This window comes from Oncorhynchus gorbuscha, unplaced genomic scaffold (assembly GCF_021184085.1).
Source record: "Oncorhynchus gorbuscha isolate QuinsamMale2020 ecotype Even-year unplaced genomic scaffold, OgorEven_v1.0 Un_scaffold_1846, whole genome shotgun sequence".
Classification (NCBI taxonomy): domain Eukaryota; kingdom Metazoa; phylum Chordata; class Actinopteri; order Salmoniformes; family Salmonidae; genus Oncorhynchus; species Oncorhynchus gorbuscha.
The window spans coordinates 62,501-83,662 of NW_025746513.1; the positions used below are offsets into that span (position 1 = coordinate 62,501).

At 44.1% G+C, this 21,162-nt stretch overlaps 1 protein-coding gene and 1 pseudogene across 1 annotated transcript in view; both read right to left on the reverse strand.

Annotated features, from left to right (window-relative positions):
• LOC124024423 overlaps positions 1–8,078 on the reverse strand; it is a 9,474-nt gene extending 1,396 nt beyond the window's left edge. The window contains exons 1-7 of the mRNA XM_046338323.1: positions 7,802–8,078; positions 5,637–5,948; positions 5,026–5,337; positions 4,292–4,396; positions 3,316–3,459; positions 3,156–3,211; positions 49–132 (exon numbers count right to left, since the gene is read on the reverse strand). Of these exons, the coding sequence (XP_046194279.1) occupies positions 49–132; positions 3,156–3,211; positions 3,316–3,459; positions 4,292–4,396; positions 5,026–5,337; positions 5,637–5,948; positions 7,802–7,850 (1,062 nt within the window). The 5' untranslated portion in view covers positions 7,851–8,078. The remainder of the gene's footprint in view (positions 1–48; positions 133–3,155; positions 3,212–3,315; positions 3,460–4,291; positions 4,397–5,025; positions 5,338–5,636; positions 5,949–7,801) is intronic.
• A 5,473-nt stretch (positions 8,079–13,551) lies between these two features.
• On the reverse strand, positions 13,552–18,968 carry LOC124024418 (annotated as a pseudogene).
• Positions 18,969–21,162: the final 2,194 nt, after the last annotated feature.

Sequence of the window (21,162 nt, forward strand, 5' to 3'; positions counted from 1 at the left end):
ACACACACACACACACACACACACACACACACACTGTACTTCTCTTACTGGAGCACTGAGGGGTGTTGTTGTCTCCTCTTGGTTGTTGTTTCTGGGTTCTTGAACCGTATCATACATTACAGAGGGATCATCCTAGAGAGGAGAGATACAATGAGACACCACAGGTGGCTGGTGGCACCTGAATTGGGGAGGATGGGCTCATAGTAATGGCTGGAATGGAATCGATGAAATGGTATCGAACCCGTTTTCTATGTGTTTGATACCATTCCATTCACTTCATTCAAGCTGTTATTATGAGCCGTCTTCCTCTCAGCAGCCTCCTGTTTGAGACAAAACAGTGACTTCCACAGCACAGGAATTGCACAATGATCGAGACATTATCTTTCTTGAGACCCTAATTTGGCCACTGAATTTGACATGACTTCATCCAGTAACAGTCTTTAAGACACATACAAACACACTGTCTCTTACTAGTGCACTGAGCGGTATTGTTGTCTTGTCGCTTAAACCAGTGGTTCTGTCTGCAATCGTGGAACACATTGCAGAGGAATCATCCCAGGAGAAAGAAAATAAGACACACCTACAGTAACATTGTCCCATTAACCGTATAATATCACAATGATAAGTGAGATGTGAAAAGTGGCAGTAATAAAGCCTCTCTTGAAAAAGCCGAACCTTGACCCAGAAAATATAAAGAACTATCGGCCAATATCGAATCTCCCATTCCTCTCGAAAGATTTTGAAAAGGCTGTTGCGCTGTTACTGCTTTCCTGTAGACAAACAATGTATACGAAACGCTTCAGTCTGGTTTTAGACCCCATCATAGCACTGAGACTGAACTTGTGAAGGTGGTAAATGACCTTTTAATGGCATCAGACCGAGGCTCTGCATCTGTATCTCTGCATCTGTATCTCTGCATCACATATCTCTGCATCTGTATCTCTGCATCACATATCTCTGCATCACATTCTTCTGGAGTGATTGGAAACCCAAACTGGTCTACACGGACAAGTTCTGGCCTGGTTTAGAGCTTATCTGTCGGAAAGATATTAGTTTGTCTCTGTGGGTGGTTTGTTCTCTGACAAATCACCTGTACATTTCGGTGTTCCTCAAGGTTCCCTTTTAGGACCACTATTGTTTTCACTATATATTTTACCTCTTGGTGATGTCATTCAGAAACATAATGTTAACTTTCACTGCTATGCGGATGACAAACAGCTGTACATTTCAATGAAACATGGTGAAGCCCCACAATTGCCCTCCCTGGAAGCCTGTGTTTCAGACATAAGTAAGTGGTTAGCTGCAAATGTTGTACTTTTAAACTCGGACAAAACAGAGATGCTTGTTCTAGGTCCCAAGAAAAAAAGAGATCTTCTGATGAATCTGACCATTAATCTTGATGGTTGTACAGTCGTCGCAATTAAAACTGTGAAGGACCTCTGCGTTACTCTGGACCCTGATCTCTCTTTTGACGAATATATCAAGACTGTTTCAAGGACAGATCTACGTAACATTGCAAAAATCAGAAAATTGATGCAGAAAAATTAATCCATGCTTTTGTCACTTCTAGGTTAGACTACTAACTAGAACCAAAAAATGTGATCATATTACTCCAGTGCTAGCCTCTCTACACTGGCTTCCTGTTAAGGCAAGGGCTGATTTCAAGGTTTTACTGCTAACCTACAAAGCATTACATGGGCTAGCTCCTACCTATCTTTCCGATTTGGTCCTGCCATACATACCTACACATACGCTATGGTCACAAGACGCCGTGCCTCCTGACTGTGCCTAAAATTTTTAAGCAAACAGCTAGAGGCAGGGCTTTCTCCTATAGAGCCCCATTTTTATGGAATGATCTGCCTACCCATGTGAGAGACGCAGACTCGGTCTCAACCTTTAAGTCTTTATTGAAGACTCATCTCTTCAGTAAGTTATATGATTGAGTGTAGTCTGGCCCAGGAGTGTGAAGGTGAACGGAAAGGCACTGGAGCAGTGAACCACCCTTGCTGTCTCTGCCTGGCCGGTTCCCCTCTTTCCACTGGCATTCTCTGCCTCTAACCCTATTACAGGGGCTGAGTCACTGGCATACTGGTGCTCTTTCATGCCGTCCCTAGGAGGGGTGCGTCACTTGAGTGGATTGAGTCACTGACATGATCTTCCTGTCCGGGTTGGCGCCCCACCTTGGGTTGTGTCGTGGTGGAGATCTTTGTGGGCTATACTCGGCCTTGTCTCAGGATGGTAAGTTGGTGGTTGAAGATGTCCCTCTAGTGGTGTGGGGGCTGTGCTTTGGAAAAGTGGGTGGGATTATATCCTGCCTGTTTGGCCCTGTCCGGGGTTATCGTCATGGGGACACAGTGTCTCCCGACCACTCCTGTCTCAGCCTCCAGTATTTATGCTGCATTAGTTTATGTGTCGGGGGGCTAAGGTCAGTCTGTTATATCTGGAGTATTTCTCCTGTCTTATCTGGTGTCCTGTGTGAATTTAAGTATGCTCTCTCTAACTCTTTCTTTCTCTCTCTCAGAGGACCTGAGCCCTAGGACCATGCCTCAGGACTACCTGGCGTGATGACTCCTTGCTGTCCCCAGTCTATCTGGCCGTGCTGCTGCTCCAGTTTCAACTGTTCTGCCTGCGGCTATGGAACCCTGACCTGTTCAACGGACGTGCTACCTGTCCCAGACCTGCTGTTTTCAACTCTCTAGAGACAGCAGGAGCGGTAGAGATACTCTGAATGATCCTCTATGAAAAGCCAACTGACATGTATTCCTGAGGTGCTGACCTGTTGCACCCTCGACATCCACTGTGAGTATTATTATTTGACCATGCTGGTCATTTATGAACATTTGAACATCTTGGCCATGTTCTGTTATAATCTCCACCTGGTACAGCCTTAAGAGGACTGGCCACCCCTCATAGCCTGGTTCCTCTCTAGGTTTCTTCCTAGGTTCTGGCCTTTCTAGTGTGTATTTCCTAGCCACAGTGCTTCTACACCTGCATTGCTTGCTGTTTGTGGTTTTAGGCTGGGTTTCTGTACAGCACTTTGTGACATCAGCTGATGTAAGAAGGGCTTTATAAATGCATTTGATTGATTGATTGTTCTATCTATCTTCCTTTCCCATCACTCTCAATGTGATAGAGCTTCTAAATGATTTATTTACCTTTTTCTCTCCTTCTGTTTTGCTCCCACGACTTTTCTCTCCTGTGTTTTTCTTTCCTGGGGATTAAAAACAGAGTTTAATTCACAAAACAAATCCTTTCCACATTCCACTGAAGTCATTGCTTTTCTGAGTTTTTGCAATTATGGAATACATACTGTACCTTTGTTTCTCTTGTATATGTACCAAGCCACTCCAGAGGTGATCAGTATGACTGGTAGAACAGCCAGTAAGGTGTATTGGATTGTATTGTATTGTTGAGGGGAAGCAGATGGATCTTCTTCTGAAGTCCCCACTGTGTCTGCCCCTAAAGGACATGACAGTGTTCTGTCAATCTACAGTGTAACAGATAGTTTGGCTGTTTGCAAAAGAGAACTCTTCCAGTACAGTCCAATACAATAGGTTATGGGGTCAGCTTGACTACTGATGTCATGCAGGTGAAAGAGGACCCAAAAGCGACTTAACAGAAACAGAGTTTATTTAAGTCCAAACAGGGAATAACAGAAATCCTCTAGTCTGTAGAGGGGAATAACTGGAGAAGCGGCCACAGACTGCAGGTCGCTTCGGGTAGGCGCAGGCCGTAGTAGACAGAGACACCTGCTCACACGCAGCATCTGATGAAGGCAAAAAACACGACAGGACAGGGCGATACACAATCACAGCAAAAACACGACAGGACAGGGCGAAACGCAATCACAGCATGGTGAATACTAAACAAGGAACCGACGGGACAGGAACGGAACACAAAGGAATAAATAGGGACTCTAATCAGGGGAAAGGATCGGGAACAGGTGTGGGAAGACTAAATGATGATTAGGGGAATAGGAACAGCTGGGAGCAGGAACGGAACGATAGAGAGAAGAGAGAGCGAGAGAGTGAGAGAGGGAGGGGGAGAGAGAGGGATAGAAGGAGGGAAAGAACCAAATAAGACCAGCAGAGGGAAACGAATAGAATGGGGAGCACAGGGACAAGACATGATAATAAATGACAAACATGACAACTGATTGTTGTTCAAAGTTCTGTAAATGTACTGGCCCTTTGATGGGAATATGGGTTATATAAACAGAGACATACCTTTAAATGATTTCATTTTTATATTATTTTTATGGAGAAGAATTTCATGACAAACATTCACTGACCTTTAGGTGACATTGTTGGTATTAGGAATGTTGTAATGTCTAGTCCATTTGGTTGAGTTAATGGTGGATGTTTGGTGGTAGTGGTTGTGAGGGGTTGGTATTTCCCTAACAGACAAGAGGAACATTAGCCAGAGCAAAGGCACATTACAAAACTATATTATGTAACTTAGTCAAATGAGTAGAACATTTGGTGAAATGTGTTATCAATTTCACTCAACTCAGTCTGTCAGTTCGGGTAATCTACATACTGCACTGCTGTTGGCCTGGAAGGGCCCTTGTCTTACAGTATTTTGTTACAATATCTAGAGTTTTTAAGTTTTAATTTTTTGCTGTTACAATATTTACAGTATGCTGTTACAATATCTACAGTATGCTGTTACAATATCTACGGTATGCTGTTACAATATCTAAGGTATGCTGTTACAATATCTACGGTACGCTGTTACAATATCACAGTATGCTGTTACAATATCTACGGTATGCTGTTACAATATCTACGGTATGTGGTTACAATATCTACAGTATGCTGTTACAATATCTACGGTATGCTGTTACAATATCTACAGTATGCTGTTACAATATCTACGGTATGCTGTTACAATATCTAAGGTATGCTGTTACAATATCTAAGGTATGCTGTTACAATATCTACAGATGATTTCCAAAGTGAGTAGATAATATCAATAATGATGTTCAAAAAGATTGAAGTGATTAATACGAATTGTCTGTCTTACTTTGAATATCAATTTTGACGTCTGTCATTTGAGTCTCACTGATTTGGCACCTGTACCATCCCTGATCGTCCTCGGTGACGTGTGAGAGGAGGACAGAGAGGTTCCCAGGAGAGGTGCTATTAAACATCTCCACTCTGCCTCTGTACAGATCACTCTGGGTTGATATTATCCCAGGTGTCTGTTGATCTCTGAGTTTAGTCCATGTGAAGCTGGGAGGTTTAGCCTGGGTTTTACTACAGGAGCAGGGCAGGAGAACAGACTGGCCTGGGAATCCATTGACCACCCTTGATCGAGGTTCTGACAGAGTGCAGCCTGTTGAAACACGAAGCAATGTGTTATTGGATACTTCTTTTTCTGATTACAGAAAATCATAGATCTCTACAACTACTACCATAAACACTTAACAAACAATTACAACAAACATTACAAACAATACATAACAAACATTACAAAAAAGATTACTGCTCCCTGTCTTATATCTTGAAATGGCTGATATGTTTTAAGATGGGCCAAATCATTAATTGTGTATCGATAGTTTTATTGAAGTGTGTTTCCTGTTTGACTTTCTATATACACAGCGATGTAAGCTTGATATTAGCTGCATCTCTTACCTTCAACAGTGAGTTCGACGTCACTGTATTTTTCATGGCTGAATTGGCACCTGTACCACCCCTGATCATCCTCGGTGATGTGTGAGAGGAGGACAGAGAGGTTCCCAGGAGAGGTGCTATTAAACATCTCCACTCTGCCTCTGTACAGATCACTCTGGGTTGATATTATCCCAGGTGTCTGTTGACCTCTGAGTTTAGTCCATGTGAAGCTGGGAGGTTTAGCCTGGGTTTTACTACAGGAGCAGGGCAGGAGAACAGACTGGCCTGAGTAGACAGTGATCTTACCATAGTTAGTGACTAATATAGTGCAGCCTGTTGAAACACAAAGCAACATAAGCCATAATGTTTTAATGTCATTGCAGGATTGCAGAGCTCCATTAACAAAACACCAAATATGAGATCTGTATGTAACTGTACCAACAGATTATTTTGTGTCACTTTTCATTTTGCTCGTACTTTAAACAGCAATCCACTTATGTTGACTTTGGAACATCGACAGATCTGAGATTTCATCAGCATTTGAATTGTTTTAAATCGATGCGATAAAACATTGTTATTAAACCATACAACCAAGAAACGCATTCAAATCTGGATTGAAAAATAAATCAACCAGCAACATTTTCTGTGTTTACTGAAGCGTACAGTATGTATTTTTAAACTGCAAGATATTCTGCTAACTTTCTATTTTCAACACATGCCAGATGTTGTTTGAATACATTTATCTGACACTTTTACTTATGCAGGGTAGGTAGGAGGTTATCTTATGCAGGGTAGGTAGGAGGTTATCTTATGCAGGGTAGGTAGGAGGTTATCTTATGCAGGGTAGGTAGGAGGTTATCTTATGCAGGGTAGGTAGGAGGTTATCTTATGCAGGGTAGGTAGGAGGTTATCTTATGCAGGGTAGGTAGGAGGTTATCTTATGCAGGGTTGGTAGGAGGTTATCTTATGCAGGGTTATGTAGGAGGTTATCTTATGCAGGGTAGGTAGGAGGTTATCTTATGCAGGGTAGGTAGGAGGTTATCTTATGCAGGGTAGGTAGGAGGTTATCTTATGCAGGGTAGGTAGGAGGTTATCTTATGCAGGGTAGGTAGGAGGTTATCTTATGCAGGGTAGGTAGGAGGTTATCTTATGCAGGGTAGGTAGGAGGTTATCTTATGCAGGGTAGGTAGGAGGTTATCTTATGCAGGGTAGGTAGGAGGTTATCTTATGCAGGGTAGGTAGGAGGTTATCTTATGCAGGGTAGGTAGGAGGTTATCTTATGCAGGGTAGGTAGGAGGTTATCTTATGCAGGGTAGGTAGGAGGTTATCTTATGCAGGGTAGGTAGGAGGTTATCTTATGCAGGGTAGGTAGGAGGTTATCTTATGCAGGGTAGGTAGGAGGTTATCTTATGCAGGGTAGGTAGGAGGTTATCTTATGCAGGGTAGGTAGGAGGTTATCTTATGCAGGGTAGGTAGGAGGTTATCTTATGCAGGGTAGGTAGGAGGTTATCTTATGCAGGGTAGGTAGGAGGTTATCTTATGCAGGGTTGGTAGGAGGTTATCTTATGCAGGGTTATGTAGGAGGTTATCTTATGCAGGGTAGGTAGGAGGTTATCTTATGCAGGGTAGGTAGGAGGTTATCTTATGCAGGGTAGGTAGGAGGTTATCTTATGCAGGGTAGGTAGGAGGTTATCTTATGCAGGGTAGGTAGGAGGTTATCTTATGCAGGGTAGGTAGGAGGTTATCTTATGCAGGGTAGGTAGGAGGTTATCTTATGCAGGGTAGGTAGGAGGTTATCTTATGCAGGGTAGGTAGGAGGTTATCTTATGCAGGGTAGGTAGGAGGTTATCTTATGCAGGGTAGGTAGGAGGTTATCTTATGCAGGGTAGGTAGGAGGTTATCTTATGCAGGGTAGGTAGGAGGTTATCTTATGCAGGGTAGGTAGGAGGTTATCTTATGCAGGGTAGGTAGGAGGTTATCTTATGCAGGGTAGGTAGGAGGTTATCTTATGCAGGGTAGGTAGGAGGTTATCTTATGCAGGGTAGGTAGGAGGTTATCTTATGCAGGGTAGGTAGGAGGTTATCTTATGCAGGGTAGGTAGGAGGTTATCTTATGCAGGGTAGGTAGGAGGTTATCTTTGCTATACATATGACATTATCTACAGGTTAGGATATTGTAGGACTCACCTGCAGTGATATGAAGTAAAGAGCTGATCAGACACACAGAGACCCACATGGTGACTGTCCACTGATGTTGAGCGATATGTTGTAAACCAAGATAGAGACTGTTTGTTCAGTGTTTATTATGCGAAAACGTTCAATGCAGCTGTTTTTATCAAACCATCTCTGGGTAACAATGAAAGTACAAATGTGGCGTCTGAAGTGGCCACAGAATTTACAGCGATGCAGCGTCCACAGAAGTCAGGGTATTCATACTTCTTGCTTCACGGAGCAGAGCTGTTGTGAAGGAAGTTGTGAAGGACCTGAGTTTATGTTTTTCCTGGATGTACCCCCCCCCCTACTGTCTACCAATCATGTCAATGTGCAGAGCCCTCTGCAGTGTTACACAATTTGGGAGGCGCATGACGATGCGGTACAGAACTTGATTTGGCCTCTGCAAGCCTCCGGAGGCTCCGCAATTACATTGCTGGATCAAGCAAAAATCATGTATTTAATAATATATGCCATTTAGCAGACGCTTTTATCCAAAGCGACTAACAGTCATGTGTGCATACATTCTACGTATGGGTGGTCCCGGGGATCGAACCCATTACCCTGGCGTTACAAGCGCCATGCTCTACCAACTGAGCTACAGAAGGACAATATATCAAGGTCTGAAAGTCTCGTTCCTATTGGCCAAGTATTATATCAAGGTCTGAAAGTCTCTATATTATTCCAACCTCATAGTGTGGAAGTATAAAACACAGGTATATTACGTTTTTGACTGCACTGGGCCTTTAAGGGACTGAATTTGACACACTTCTCCCCCTGAGTGTTGACTGCTAATGGTATTTCTGAACGTGTGACTGTACTCAGGGAAATCGGCTAGTGTATGAAGGCCGTGCTCCTCACTTCCTGACTCTCAACCCACATCCAGATCCAGGCCTCTCTAACAGGCCTCTCTGCTTGTCCTTTTCTCTAAATAGTCCTATTACTCTCATTAGAGTCAGCTATTCTCAGACTGAAATGTGTCTATGTAGGAGATGATTATCTGTGTAGTATGCATAGTATGATGTAATGTAATGACAGTTACTCGTACCCTTAATCAGTCCCTTTCCTGTGTGTGTGTGTGTGTGTGTGTGTGTGTGTGTGTGTGTGTGTGTGTGTGTGTGTGTGTGTGTGTGTGTGTGTGTGTGTGTGTGTGTGTGTGTGTGTGTGTGTGTGTGTGTGTGTGCGCGCGTGCGTGTGTGTGTGGAATTGTTCTTCTATCCTCGTAGGTACCTGAAATCCCCAAAAGTCCCTACAAAGATAGTGAAAAAAGTAAAATTATATTTTAAGTTACACTTAGTAAAAAGTGTTATTTGGCTGTCCCCATAGCAGAACCCTTTTTGGTTTCAGGATAACCCTTTTGGGTTCCCTGTATGAAACCAAAAGGGTTCAACCTGGAAGCAAAAATGGTTCTTCAAAGGGTTCTCCTATTTAGGTTGTAAATAGGGTTGGAGTCAGTGTAACAGAATAACTTTACGTCCGTCCCCTCGCCCATACCCGGGCGTGAACCAGGGACCCTCTGCACACATCGACAACAGTCACCCTCGAAGCATCGTTACCCATCGCTCCACAAAAGCCACGGCCCTTGCAGAGCAAGGGGAACTACTACTTCAAGGTCTCAGAGCAAGTGACGTAACCGATTGAAACGCTATTTAGCGCGCACCGCTAACTAAGCTAGCCGTTTCACATCCGTTACATCAGGGTTAGGGTTAGGGTTGGAATCAGGGTTAGGGTTAGGTGTAAGGACTTAGAGTCAGGGTTAGGGTTAGGTAGGACTTAGAGTCAGGTTAGGTTTAGGGTTAGGGTTAGGAAGGACTTAGAGTCAGGTTAGGTTTAGGACTTGGTGTAGAGTTAGGGTTAGGTGTAAGGACTTAGAGTCAGGGTTAGGTTTAGGGTTAGGTGTAAGGACTTGGTGTAGAGTCAGGGTTAGGGTTAGGGTTAGGTGTAAGGACTTTGTTTAGAGTCAGGGTTAGGGTTAGGGTTAGGTGTAAGGACTTGGTTTAGAGTCAGGGTTAGGGTTAGGTGTAAGGACTTGGTGTAGAGTCAGGGTTAGGGTTAGGTGTAAGGACTTTCAGGGTTTTAGAAGTCAGGGTTAGGGTTAGGGTTAGGTGTAAGGACTTGGTTTAGAGTCAGGGTTAGGGTTAGGGTTAGGTGTAAAGACTTGGTGTAGAGTCAGGGTTAGGGTTAGGTGTAAGGACTTTGTTTAGAGTCAGGGTTAGGGTTAGGTTAGTAAGGACTTAGAGTCAGGGTTAGGGTTAGGTTAGTAAGGACTTAGAGTAGGTCAGGGTTAGGGTTAGGGTTAGGACTTTGTTTAGAGTCAGGGTTAGGGTTAGGGTTAGGTGTAAGGACTTGGTTTAGAGTCAGGGTTAGGGTTAGGGTTAGGTGTAAAGACTTGGTGTAGAGTCAGGGTTAGGGTTAGGTGTAAGGACTTGGTGTAGAGTCAGGGTTAGGTGTAAAGACTTTAGAGGGGTTAGGGTGTTAGGGTTACTTAGGTGTTTAGAGTCAGGGTTAGGTTTAGGGTTAGGTGTAAGGACTTGGTGTAGAGTCAGGGTTAGGGTTAGGTGTAAGGACTTGGTGTAGAGTCAGGTTAGGGTTAGGTGTAAGGACTTGGTTTAGAGTCAGGGTTAGGGTTAGGGTTAAAAGAGACTTGGTTTAGTAGAGGGTTAGGGGCCAGGTGTAAAGACAGGTCAGGGTTAGGGTTAGGTGTAAGGACTTGGTGTAGAGTCAGGGTTAGGGTTAGGTGTAAAGACTTGGTGTAGAGTCAGGGTTAGGGTTAGGTTAAAGTTAGGGGGTTAGGGTTAGTGTAAGGACTTGGTTTAGAGTCAGGGTTAGGTTAGGGTTAGGGTTATACTTTTAACCCAATTCCTCTTTCAGCCTCCATACTGAGTATTTACAACTGAATATGATTGAAGGAACGACCCCATCTAGTGGAAGAATAATAGACATGAAAAAAGCACAATCCTCATCCCTGTATGTTCAAATGTATTTTATTCAAGTGCATGCACACATTTCATGTTAATATAGTTTTTTGCATAATTTTGATCTACGAACAGTGATACATTTGGATATGATTTCAGCATATGTAACCAAATCAATCAGATATTGTATTTCCAAAACTACAGTACTGTCATTTCAAACTCTTATTAAAAACCGATTGGCAGCAGGGCAGAATTATTACATTTGTGGATGTGTGTTAGGAACATTATTTCATCTGTGCCAGGCAGTGCTATCAGATTTATTCTGGTCTCACCACAAAGCGAAAGTCATACTGGCCTTCAGGACAGGGGTAGGACAGGGCCAGACTGCTGTTAGTAGGGATCTGGGCCATGTCGTTCTTGAAGTCCTGGACGTGAAACACATACCTGCCCTCACATGTTAGGAGCAGTCGGTTGCTGAAGTGAACACTGTTGGTCTGGTTTTGTCTGAGGCTGCTTTGGAGAGAGAGACTGGCAGTGGGGAAGGAAATACACCTGGAACATTCTCGTTGGTTCTTAAAGACTCTTGCTGACCAACTGATGGGGTTGGTTTCCTTGGTCTGGTAAATCACACTATTGTGGTTTGGTGTTGTGAATGAGTTGACATAGTCTGGGGCTGGAGTGGAACTTGAGCTTGAGGAGTACACCACATGATTGGCTGATGCCTGATCATAGGGAAGTCTACTCCAAAAAATATAAATCATGTCATTGTCCTACTAACAACGTAATTCACAAATTAACATGACTTATGTGTGATGAATAGAGAAATGGAAATATCAGATTTCATTGTGTCGTTGGCCAACTGAACTTATCCTGGTCCCAGATCTGTTTGTGTTGTATGGCCATGGCATGTGGCATGACAATAACCATAGGAGTTGACTAGACAGTACAATCCAGGCTACAGGGAACTCACTGAATAGATTCCATGTTGCAGAGTCCAGGGACATGGAGAAGCAACAGCAGCCACAGAGAAGTGATTCAAGGCCTCAGCATTTTCACCAACCAGCTTGGGAAACTGACAAACAGACAAGCAATAGAGTGAGGGTTCTCACGGTCTAGCCCACGTGTTTTTGCCTCATGCTATTAACCATATTAAGTTTTGCCTCTAGGGGTGCTCTTGAGCCAAAAGGGGTCTTCTATATAGGCCCATCTCCCCACATCCAGGAGCAAAACCATTGGCCTAAAGCTTTAATGTCTATATATTGTAGCGACCCGCACAGACCCGCACAGACAGTGTGTTATGTGTTTGGCTAGTAGGTGGTTGTGATGTACTTACCAGTACCCAGTGTTCGCGGGGTCCGACATGCCAATCAACCTGCTCCGATATGCCAATCAACCTGCTATCTGCCAAACACGGGAATGCCTGGAAGGTTCTGATACCGGGCATCCTGGCGGTTTGCGGAGTGGCGTGGAGGGGGGTTGGGCAGGGGGATGGAACATTGGAAGTTAAGACCAGGTTTAGCCTTTGTTCTCTCTCTTACGTCTGGGCTTCACAAGAGAAGGTCACGATTATCTTGTGGGTTATCTTTCATTTATTTGGCGTGGGCTACGGCCAAACAGTAGCCTGTGTAAAGTTGGTAATAAACCGTCAATTCGGAAACTCAAACCTCTGTCTGGACAATTGTTCCTTTATGATCTAGTCAGGTCATTACAATATTATACCATCTTCCCCAACAATAACAACCACCATGAATAGGTTTAGCTCATGCAATAAATGAATTACAACTCAAATGTGTTTTATTAATAAAAAAGTAAAATTGTATTCTCCACAAAAATGACCATGCTGGATCACTGTATCTAGTGAACGTGCTTTTCCCACGCCAGACAGTGTATTGATAAGAAACCATAGCACATTTAGTTGATTTTCAACAAAAATCAATTTTCTGTACATAAAGTACATTTGTGTACAACAGACAATCAAGTATATCCAATATAATCCAATATAAAAAGCAAACATTATATTCAGCACTAAGGACAATAGTTAATCTAGAATTTTCAGAGACATTTGACATTCAGATTCTTAAATATCTTACCTCTTGGTGTCTTGCTGTGCGCATGGTAGTTCTTATAAAACGCTTGTAAAATGACACCGCTTAGATTTATATTAGATGTTTATTGAACCTTTATTTAACTAGGCTATAACCACAGGGGTGAAAGTATTTACTAACGTAATCAAAACTGCACGCATGCAACTGGATTCTCTAGATTTAGTGTGACCTCACAGGGGCTGGTTGCACAGCTTGTAGATATTGTTTTAGTTTGATTCCCAATAGATAAGACTGACTAAACCAAGAGAGATCAAGGATTAGGTCAAGCCTAATCTCATCAACCTTGGACAAGAAAAAACAATGGCTGACCCTAAATCCTAACCCTAAATCCTAACCCTAAATCCTAACCCTAAATCCTAACCCTAACCTAAATGTAAAATTATTTAATACATTTGTATTATGTTCAATCAATTTTCAGAATAACAGCATTGCACATCCATATGACTTGATAATAACACACACGTGCTAATTAATAACAAGGTATATTCATAGTACCCAACCTAAATGATGTGATAGTTACATAATGCAGACAAATAGTCATCTTCTTTGATTTTGTATGTTTTCCAACCTCACCCAATAAAAGACTCCGGGTGTATCATGATAGATTTTACTCAACAAACACCAGTAAAACAAAACAGGATGATGTGAGATTCTGCGTTTGTTCTATATTCCTTTAAAAAACATATTTTCATAAAGGTCAATGGAGTCACATGAAGCAGGTTTTTATTTTTTGTATTTTCATTGTTGGACATAAAAGACTAAAAACACCAGCAAATCATCTCCAAGTGATTTTCATTGTGGAAATCTGTTCCCAGGTATTCCCCTGCACAATAGAGAGACACGTGATCATATACAAATGTAAGCACGGTTTGAAATGATCACGTTTTAGTCAAATATATCTGTTTGGGCTTCATGTGGTCAATTTCCAGTCTACAAATGATTTGTAATTCTGTTCCGGCCCACCGACCATCCGCTCAAGAACAAAATCATCCCACCGCTGAACTAGTTGATGATCCCTGACGTAGGGTATAGTGTCCTGAAGTATATGATTTTTTTCTTTTTCTAAGACGAAACTGTGATATACACTAGGGGAAAATACAACAAATCCATTAGTTCCTGGATGTACAGTATCTGCATTTTATGAGTTAAATCACAGTTTAAGACATTCTGAAAAAGTCTACATTACTTGACAAGACAGCCGTTGGCCTAGGAAGAGGATGGCCATCAAGAGGACATCCTCAACTAGAGGACTTTGTTTAGGTAGCCTAGGCTACTCTAGGCTCCCATTTACTGAACAGAATGTCTTGGCCCTGAAACCTTGAGTTGAGTTCATTAGGGAATGCGACTAAATTATTATTTTAAATGTTTTGCAACATAAAATGAAAAAATGACAGGTAGCCCCTCCCTGTTTCAGTCTGTTTTCTTCCATTTGATGCTTACCTCAGGTCACACCAAAATGGCTTCTGATCCGTGATTGATCGATTGGGCTGCGTGTCGTCTTCACAGTCAATTAACAAGCAGCAAGTTAACTTTTGAGTGCATGGAATGTCAACAACTATGTTCCACATAGCTACTATATGTCCTTGTTTCCTATATGAACTCCAGACCCTCATACTTCACGTCTCCTATCTTGGTTTCAGGTAACAGGATCTGGCCGTCCAGTGTGAATGCCATTATGTACGAGGCGATTTTCCCAGCGTCCTCCTCCGACTTGAGAGCCACGATGATATGATCGTCCGTGTTGGGGACAAACTTGAAGGAGGAGAAGCCGTGTGTGGGGTTATGCGGGCCCACCCGGTTCACGGTGACGTCCTTGAAGTCCGGCGAGCAGCTGAGGACGAGGTTGGCAGCACGACGCTCGTCAGCCGTCTCGTCGTAGCGCTCTTGCTAGCGCGGCGTGGGAGGAAGAACCAGCGCTGCAGGCTGTCGCTCCACGTGGCCGACTCGTGGATCAGGTAACCTGGGGAGAGAATGTCATGAGAATCTGAATATCATAGAGAATGCTAATAGTTTGCAAGGGTAACTCTAACTGTATATGCTAGGCTAACACAGTCAGCATAGCCTTTGCAGTTAGCGTTAGCATGGTTAGCATTTTCAACCCTGCAGCTCTCACCTGGAGGTTCGATCCCAGCTGCGGACCTCAGGAGGTTGTACTTGGGGACCCAGTTCTGGTGCTGCACGTCCCCCCGATGGCCCACCACCTTTACCCACTCAGGGTTGTTGTTGACCACCTCCCCCGTGGTGGTTGTCCACTCTTTCCCCAGGCCACCCACGTACAAGTGCTCGTCCTTTACTGCTAGCCACTCCGCTTTGAACCCTGAAAGAGGGAAAGAGGGTCATTGGGACACACATCAAGATGTTATGATTCACTGAACTACTGTACAGCAAAATAGGGTGCAATTCAATATTAGGAAGGTGTTCTTAATGTTTTGTACACTCAAGTGTTTACAAATGAGAATGAGATCCAACAAATTCCATTTCCATGGTTGTTGTCTCCCCCAGATGAGGTTCTTCAACAGACCCCTTATAGTAAATAAACAGATTAAGTTCCAAATCTGCCTGCCTGGTCTACACAGTGAGACACTCACAATGCCAAATTGACCCTTAACCCCTACTCCATATTCACTGAGAGGGATTAAATAGGTGTCAGCAATATGGTGAAAATTCTATCTACCCTATTAGAAGGCAAGATGAAGCATTTACCATAGAATGTATACTTATTCAATCCTTTCAGATCTACAGGAGCCTAGGAATCGATTCTGCACTTGAATTTGGCTCATCGACCTCACTGACCTTTGGAGACGGAGCCGTCCCCATCAGGCAGGATGACCCAGGGCACAGCCTTGCTGCCGTCGATGTGGTAGACCACGCCCGTTCGGTCATCCACGCTGTACAGCTTCCCGTTGAACACCACCAGCTCTGACAGCTCCATGCCCCGGCCCTTCTCCGCCAGGTGGCTCTCCAGCAGGACCCTCTCCGCGTCCCATTCCACGGCCACCTTGGTGCCACTCTCCGACACCAGCAGGTGGCCCCGGCGCATGTAGCTGAACCATGTCAGCTTCTTGTCGCTGCGTGAGTCTGTGTCCAGGTCGGCAATGACCCCGATGCGGTAGCGCGTGCCCTGCGGCGTCCGCTCGGGGTGCTGAGACGGGTAAGTGTCATTGTAGCGGTCGGCCACCTCGTCCATCGCCATCCCCGTGTGGCCAGACTTCCAGTTACGGGAGCTGGGGACCTTGGAGTAGGAGCCCGGGTTCAGGTGCATGTAGAGGAGGACCAGGGCAATGGCCAGGACCAGGGCTACGATGGCCTTCAAATTGAGGCGGAATCGGGGTCTGGGGTGTTGGTCATGGAGGCCAACATGGGAAGTCCTCCGACTGAGATGCGCAGGGGGTTCATAGACGGATCATTCTGCTCCAGTTGGGTGTAGCCTGGAGAAACAGGCATGGGGAGGGATCTGAAAAGGTTAAGGAGAGGAGAATGGAGGGGTCAGAGGTCTGATTTGAGGGAAAGGCTGCCCTCCTCAGCTACAGTACACAGGTGGAATCTCAATTGTATTTCCTTGATTCCTCTCCTCACCTCCTTTTCACCGACTCACTCAACGCACTCACTCTCACCAGTAGTTAGATAACCATGCATTGTTATGACTTTGGCCTCGATCCTATAGACAATCAGTGTTGCAGAATATTTCACAAGTGTCATGACTCTCAATCATCATGTGTATCTCAGTGCAATTTTGAGAAAAATATAGCAGCTTTAGAATCTGACGGCACTATAACAACCCCACAACCGCTGAAGAACTCCTTGAAGATGTCACATGGATTAGGTGTTTTGATTTAACAGTTGTTAAGTCTTTCACAAGAGACTAATATCAGTGAAACACCAAATCAGTACATAAACATTCAAATAAATACTGTGTGAGATTTCACACCAGACAACAGTATACAATACACACCAGCTTCATTCAGATCCAGGTTGCCTGTAAAAAAACTGAAAATAATGATACAATCTCTGCTCACAAGGATGTTCTTCTTTAAGGCTCACGTCTGTCCATATAGCGGACCACTGAAAGAACACTAGCTTGCAGATCCTGAAGAGAATGTCTATGTACAACCAATGAGCATCCCACAGCTCAGTTCTGCTGTGAAGGAGGAAGAAGCGGTAGCTACAGGTGAGACCAATAGAAGCTGGCCACAGGTGTGCAGGCAGTGTGTTGACGTGGAGCCTGGGAGTGGCCCATTCAGTGACATAAAATGGGACAATATGTCGTTGTGAACAGGTAAAGCAGGAAAGGTAGCAAGTAGACACCCGAAACCACCCAAAACCCTTGTCATTCAAAACTCTCAGTCAGATGGGGTGTTCAAAAACTAGCCTACTTTTAGTGGTGAACAGGTAGAGCAGTCTTTATTAACACAAGCATTTCGCTACACCCGCAATAACATCTGCTAAACACGTGTATGTGACCAATAAAAATATATTTGGATTCATTATCCCAGAGGGACCTAATCTCAGTAGCAAATCTCCTGTGTTCATGTGTTCTGCTTATCAGATACTCAATCAACATCACTCGTGAGAGAGAAAGTCAACAGGCGAAATAATAAGGAAATGCAATCCTGCCTACGTTTTGGTACATCTAAATAAGAAACCGTTTGCCACAGCATTATCGGTGGCTTTTGTGATAGTATCTGTCTCCATACATCTGAAAAAATTAATTATACACTCAATGTAGCCTAAATATTGGCTGATGATTCAAACTGAATTCTTCAGCTTCTCTATGTTTGATACATACTTCAGTCTGAGACCGCCGTCGTTGAAGTCATTTGTGGTAATGTCAAAATGATGGGTATTGTACAAAACATAGTAATCAGTGATTGGATCATCTCTAACCAATCAGGGAAGCAAAACCAATGACGAATTTTCAAGTATTCTGACTCTGGCTCAACTCATTGGTTGAGTGTAGAATTAATTGGACCAATCAGTACTGTTAGAATTTTTTTCTATTCTTGATATCGTCATGGAGGTACTCAGATCTAGATTCATTACGGAGAAGAAACAAATGCATGTGGCGTAGCCTAAATGTTAACTGAAAACATCTCAAATGTGAATCGGGGTGAAAGGCAATTATCGAAATCGAATGAAGCATCCATTTGAAATGCGCTCTCAGAAATACACCAACATGTACACCCTCAAGAAAATCTTTGTGACCTCACTTTGAGTCGGTTCCAGGAGCGACACATCCTGTGACCAGGGTATAATGTCTCTAAACCAAGCAGCAGCAGCCCCTCTTCTGCTCAAAGGCTCTTTTATACCAGGACTGTGGCCAGGGCCCCCAGCCAAACAGAAGTCCATTATGACACCCTGAGACTCTCTGCTCTGTGGCAGCCTTCCCTCTCCGGCATGCTAGTCTAACACACAGGCACGCACACATCAGCTGGTTGAAACTAAATCACCAGAAAACAGATTGTTGTTTGTGCACCCACACTAAGAAGTGCCTGAGGTGTGAGCATGTAGGTCCTCAAACACACAGCATCAATTACAGGGTAAAGTATCTGTGATGGATGGAATCCCAACGAGACACTACAGACATCACACACTATAGTACATATCTCCAACATGTCTCTCCTCTAGCCAGGTCCCAGATCTGTTCGGGCTCTAGAGCAAATACTATGGTCATTGTCATGCCATACATAGGAGTAGGTGAGGTATAAGCAAGCACGCACAAACTGATCTGGGACCTAGTTACCTCTTCTCCCTCACAACAAACTCCTCAAATCACAGAGTCCATACAGGATCTGCTGTCACTGAAACAAACAAGAGCTCTGGTAGTATGGAGTTACCCTTTCTTCTCCTCCTCCTCCTTCCTGAAAGCTGGCCGACTGTCATCTCAATTCCACAACCGCACCAATGGACCAGCTACACTCTTCCGTTGCCCAGAGTTAATTGAACGCTGAGCAGTGAACTCCTTAGTTATCAGCTGAAAGGGATTGGCTGTGCAACCGTGACTAAGGGTAACAACATCGGTGGTGAACTTTGACTAGACTTGGGGGATTAGTATTGATTAACCACCGCAAGTCCAAAGGGGAAAACCTAGCAAGGTAATTGACAACTACTCTTCACCACTCTTGTCTTGCTTGACCTTTGTGCATGTATAGACTGCAAGCCTAGGTAAAGTCAACATATTGTTCCTCTAGTCTGACCTCGTCCCATACTGTATGTTCTGTAGCCTGTAGTCTGACCTTGTTCCATACTGTATGTTCTGTAGCCTGTAGTCTGACCTCGTTCCATACTGTATGTTCTGTAGCCTGTAGTCTGGCCTCGTTCCATACTGTATATTCTGTAGCCTGTAGTCTGGCCTCGTCCCATACTGTATGTTCTGTAGCCTGTAGTCTGGCCTCGTTCCATAATGTATGTTCTGTAGCCTGTAGTCTGACCTCGTTCCATACTGTATGTTCTGTAGCCTGTAGTCTGACCTCGTTCCATAATGTATGTTCTGTAGCCTGTAGTCTGACCTCGTCCCATACTGTATGTTCTGTAGCCTGTAGTCTGACCTCGTTCCATACTGTATGTTCTGTAGCCTGTAGTCTGACCTCGTTCCATACTGTATGTTCTGTAGCCTGTAGTCTGACCTCGTTCCATACTGTATGTTCTGTATGTTCTGTAGCCTGGCCTCGTTCCATACTGTATGTTCTGTAGCCTGTAGTCTGACCTCCTGTTCCATACTGTATGTTCTGTAGCCTGTAGTCTGGCCTCGTTCCATACTGTATGTTCTGTAGCCTGTAGTCTGGCCTCGTCCCATACTGTATGTTCTGTAGCCTGTAGTCTGACCTCGTTCCATACTGTATGTTCTGTAGCCTGTAGTCTGGCCTCGTCCCATACTGTATGTTCTGTAGCCTGGCCTCGTTCCATACTGTTCTGTAGCCTGTAGTCTGACCTGTTCCATACTGTATGTTCTGTAGCCTGTAGTCTGACCTCGTTCCATACTGTATGTTCTGTAGCCTGTAGTCTGGCCTCGTTCCATACTGTATGTTCTGTAGCCTGTAGTCTGGCCTCGTTCCATACTGTATGTTCTGTAGTCATACTGTATGTTCTGTAGCCTGGCCTCGTTCCATACTGTATGTTTTGTAGTCTGGCCTTGTCCCATACTGTATGTTCTGTGGCCTGTAGTCTGACCTCGTCCCATACTGTATGTTCTGTAGCCTGTTGTCTGGCCTCGTCCCATACTGTATGTTCTGTAGCCTGTAGTCTGGCCTCGTTCCATACTGTATGTTCTGTAGCCTGTAGTCTGGCCTCATTCCAACCTGTATGTTCTGTAGCCTGTAGTCTGGCCTCGTTCCATACTGTATGTTCTGTAGCCTGTAGTCTGGCCTCGTTCCATACTGTATGTTCTGTAGCCTGGCCTCGTTCCATACTGTATGTTCTGTAGCCTGTAGTCTGGCCTCGTCCCATACTGTATGTTCTGTAGCCTGGCCTCGTTCCATACTGTATGTTCTGTAGCCTGTAGTCTGACCTCGTTCCATACTGTATGTTCTGTAGCCTGTAGTCTGGCCTCGTCCCATACTGTATGTTCTGTAGTCTGGCCTCGTTCCATACTGTATGTTCTGTAGCCTGGCCTCGTTCCATACTGTATGTTTTGTAGTCTGGCCTTGTCCCATACTGTATGTTCTGTGGCCTGTAGTCTGACCTCGTCCCATACTGTATGTTCTGTAGCCTGTTGTCTGGCCTCGTCCCATACTGTATGTTCTGTAGCCTGTAGTCTGGCCTCGTTCCATACTGTATGTTCTGTAGCCTGTAGTCTGGCCTCATTCCAACCTGTATGTTCTGTAGCCTGTAGTCTGGCCTCGTTCCATACTGTATGTTCTGTAGCCTGTAGTCTGGCCTCGTTCCATACTGTATGTTCTGTAGCCTGTAGTCTGGCCTCGTTCCATACTGTATGTTCTGTAGCCTGTAGTCTGGCCTCGTTCCAAACTGTATGTTCTGCTGAAAAGGTTTATATCGTTTAACTTTTCAACATGACAACGAATGATAGGCTAAAGAGTTGGCTATAGAACATACAGTACGAGGCCAGACTACAGAACATACAGTATGGGATGAGGCCAGACTAGAGACACAATCTGTTGACTTTACCTATGCTTGCAGTGCACACATGCACAAAGGTCAAGGTTGAAAATTCACTGATCTAGTATCAGCCATTACCAAAAAGACAACCTCCTATCACTATGACAACTTTAGACCTGAGAACACACCAAGGTGTGTCTGCGATGCAATTACAGCATGTCATGATGGCGGTGTCTTCAAAGTAGCCTTGCCCTAGATCTGTTCG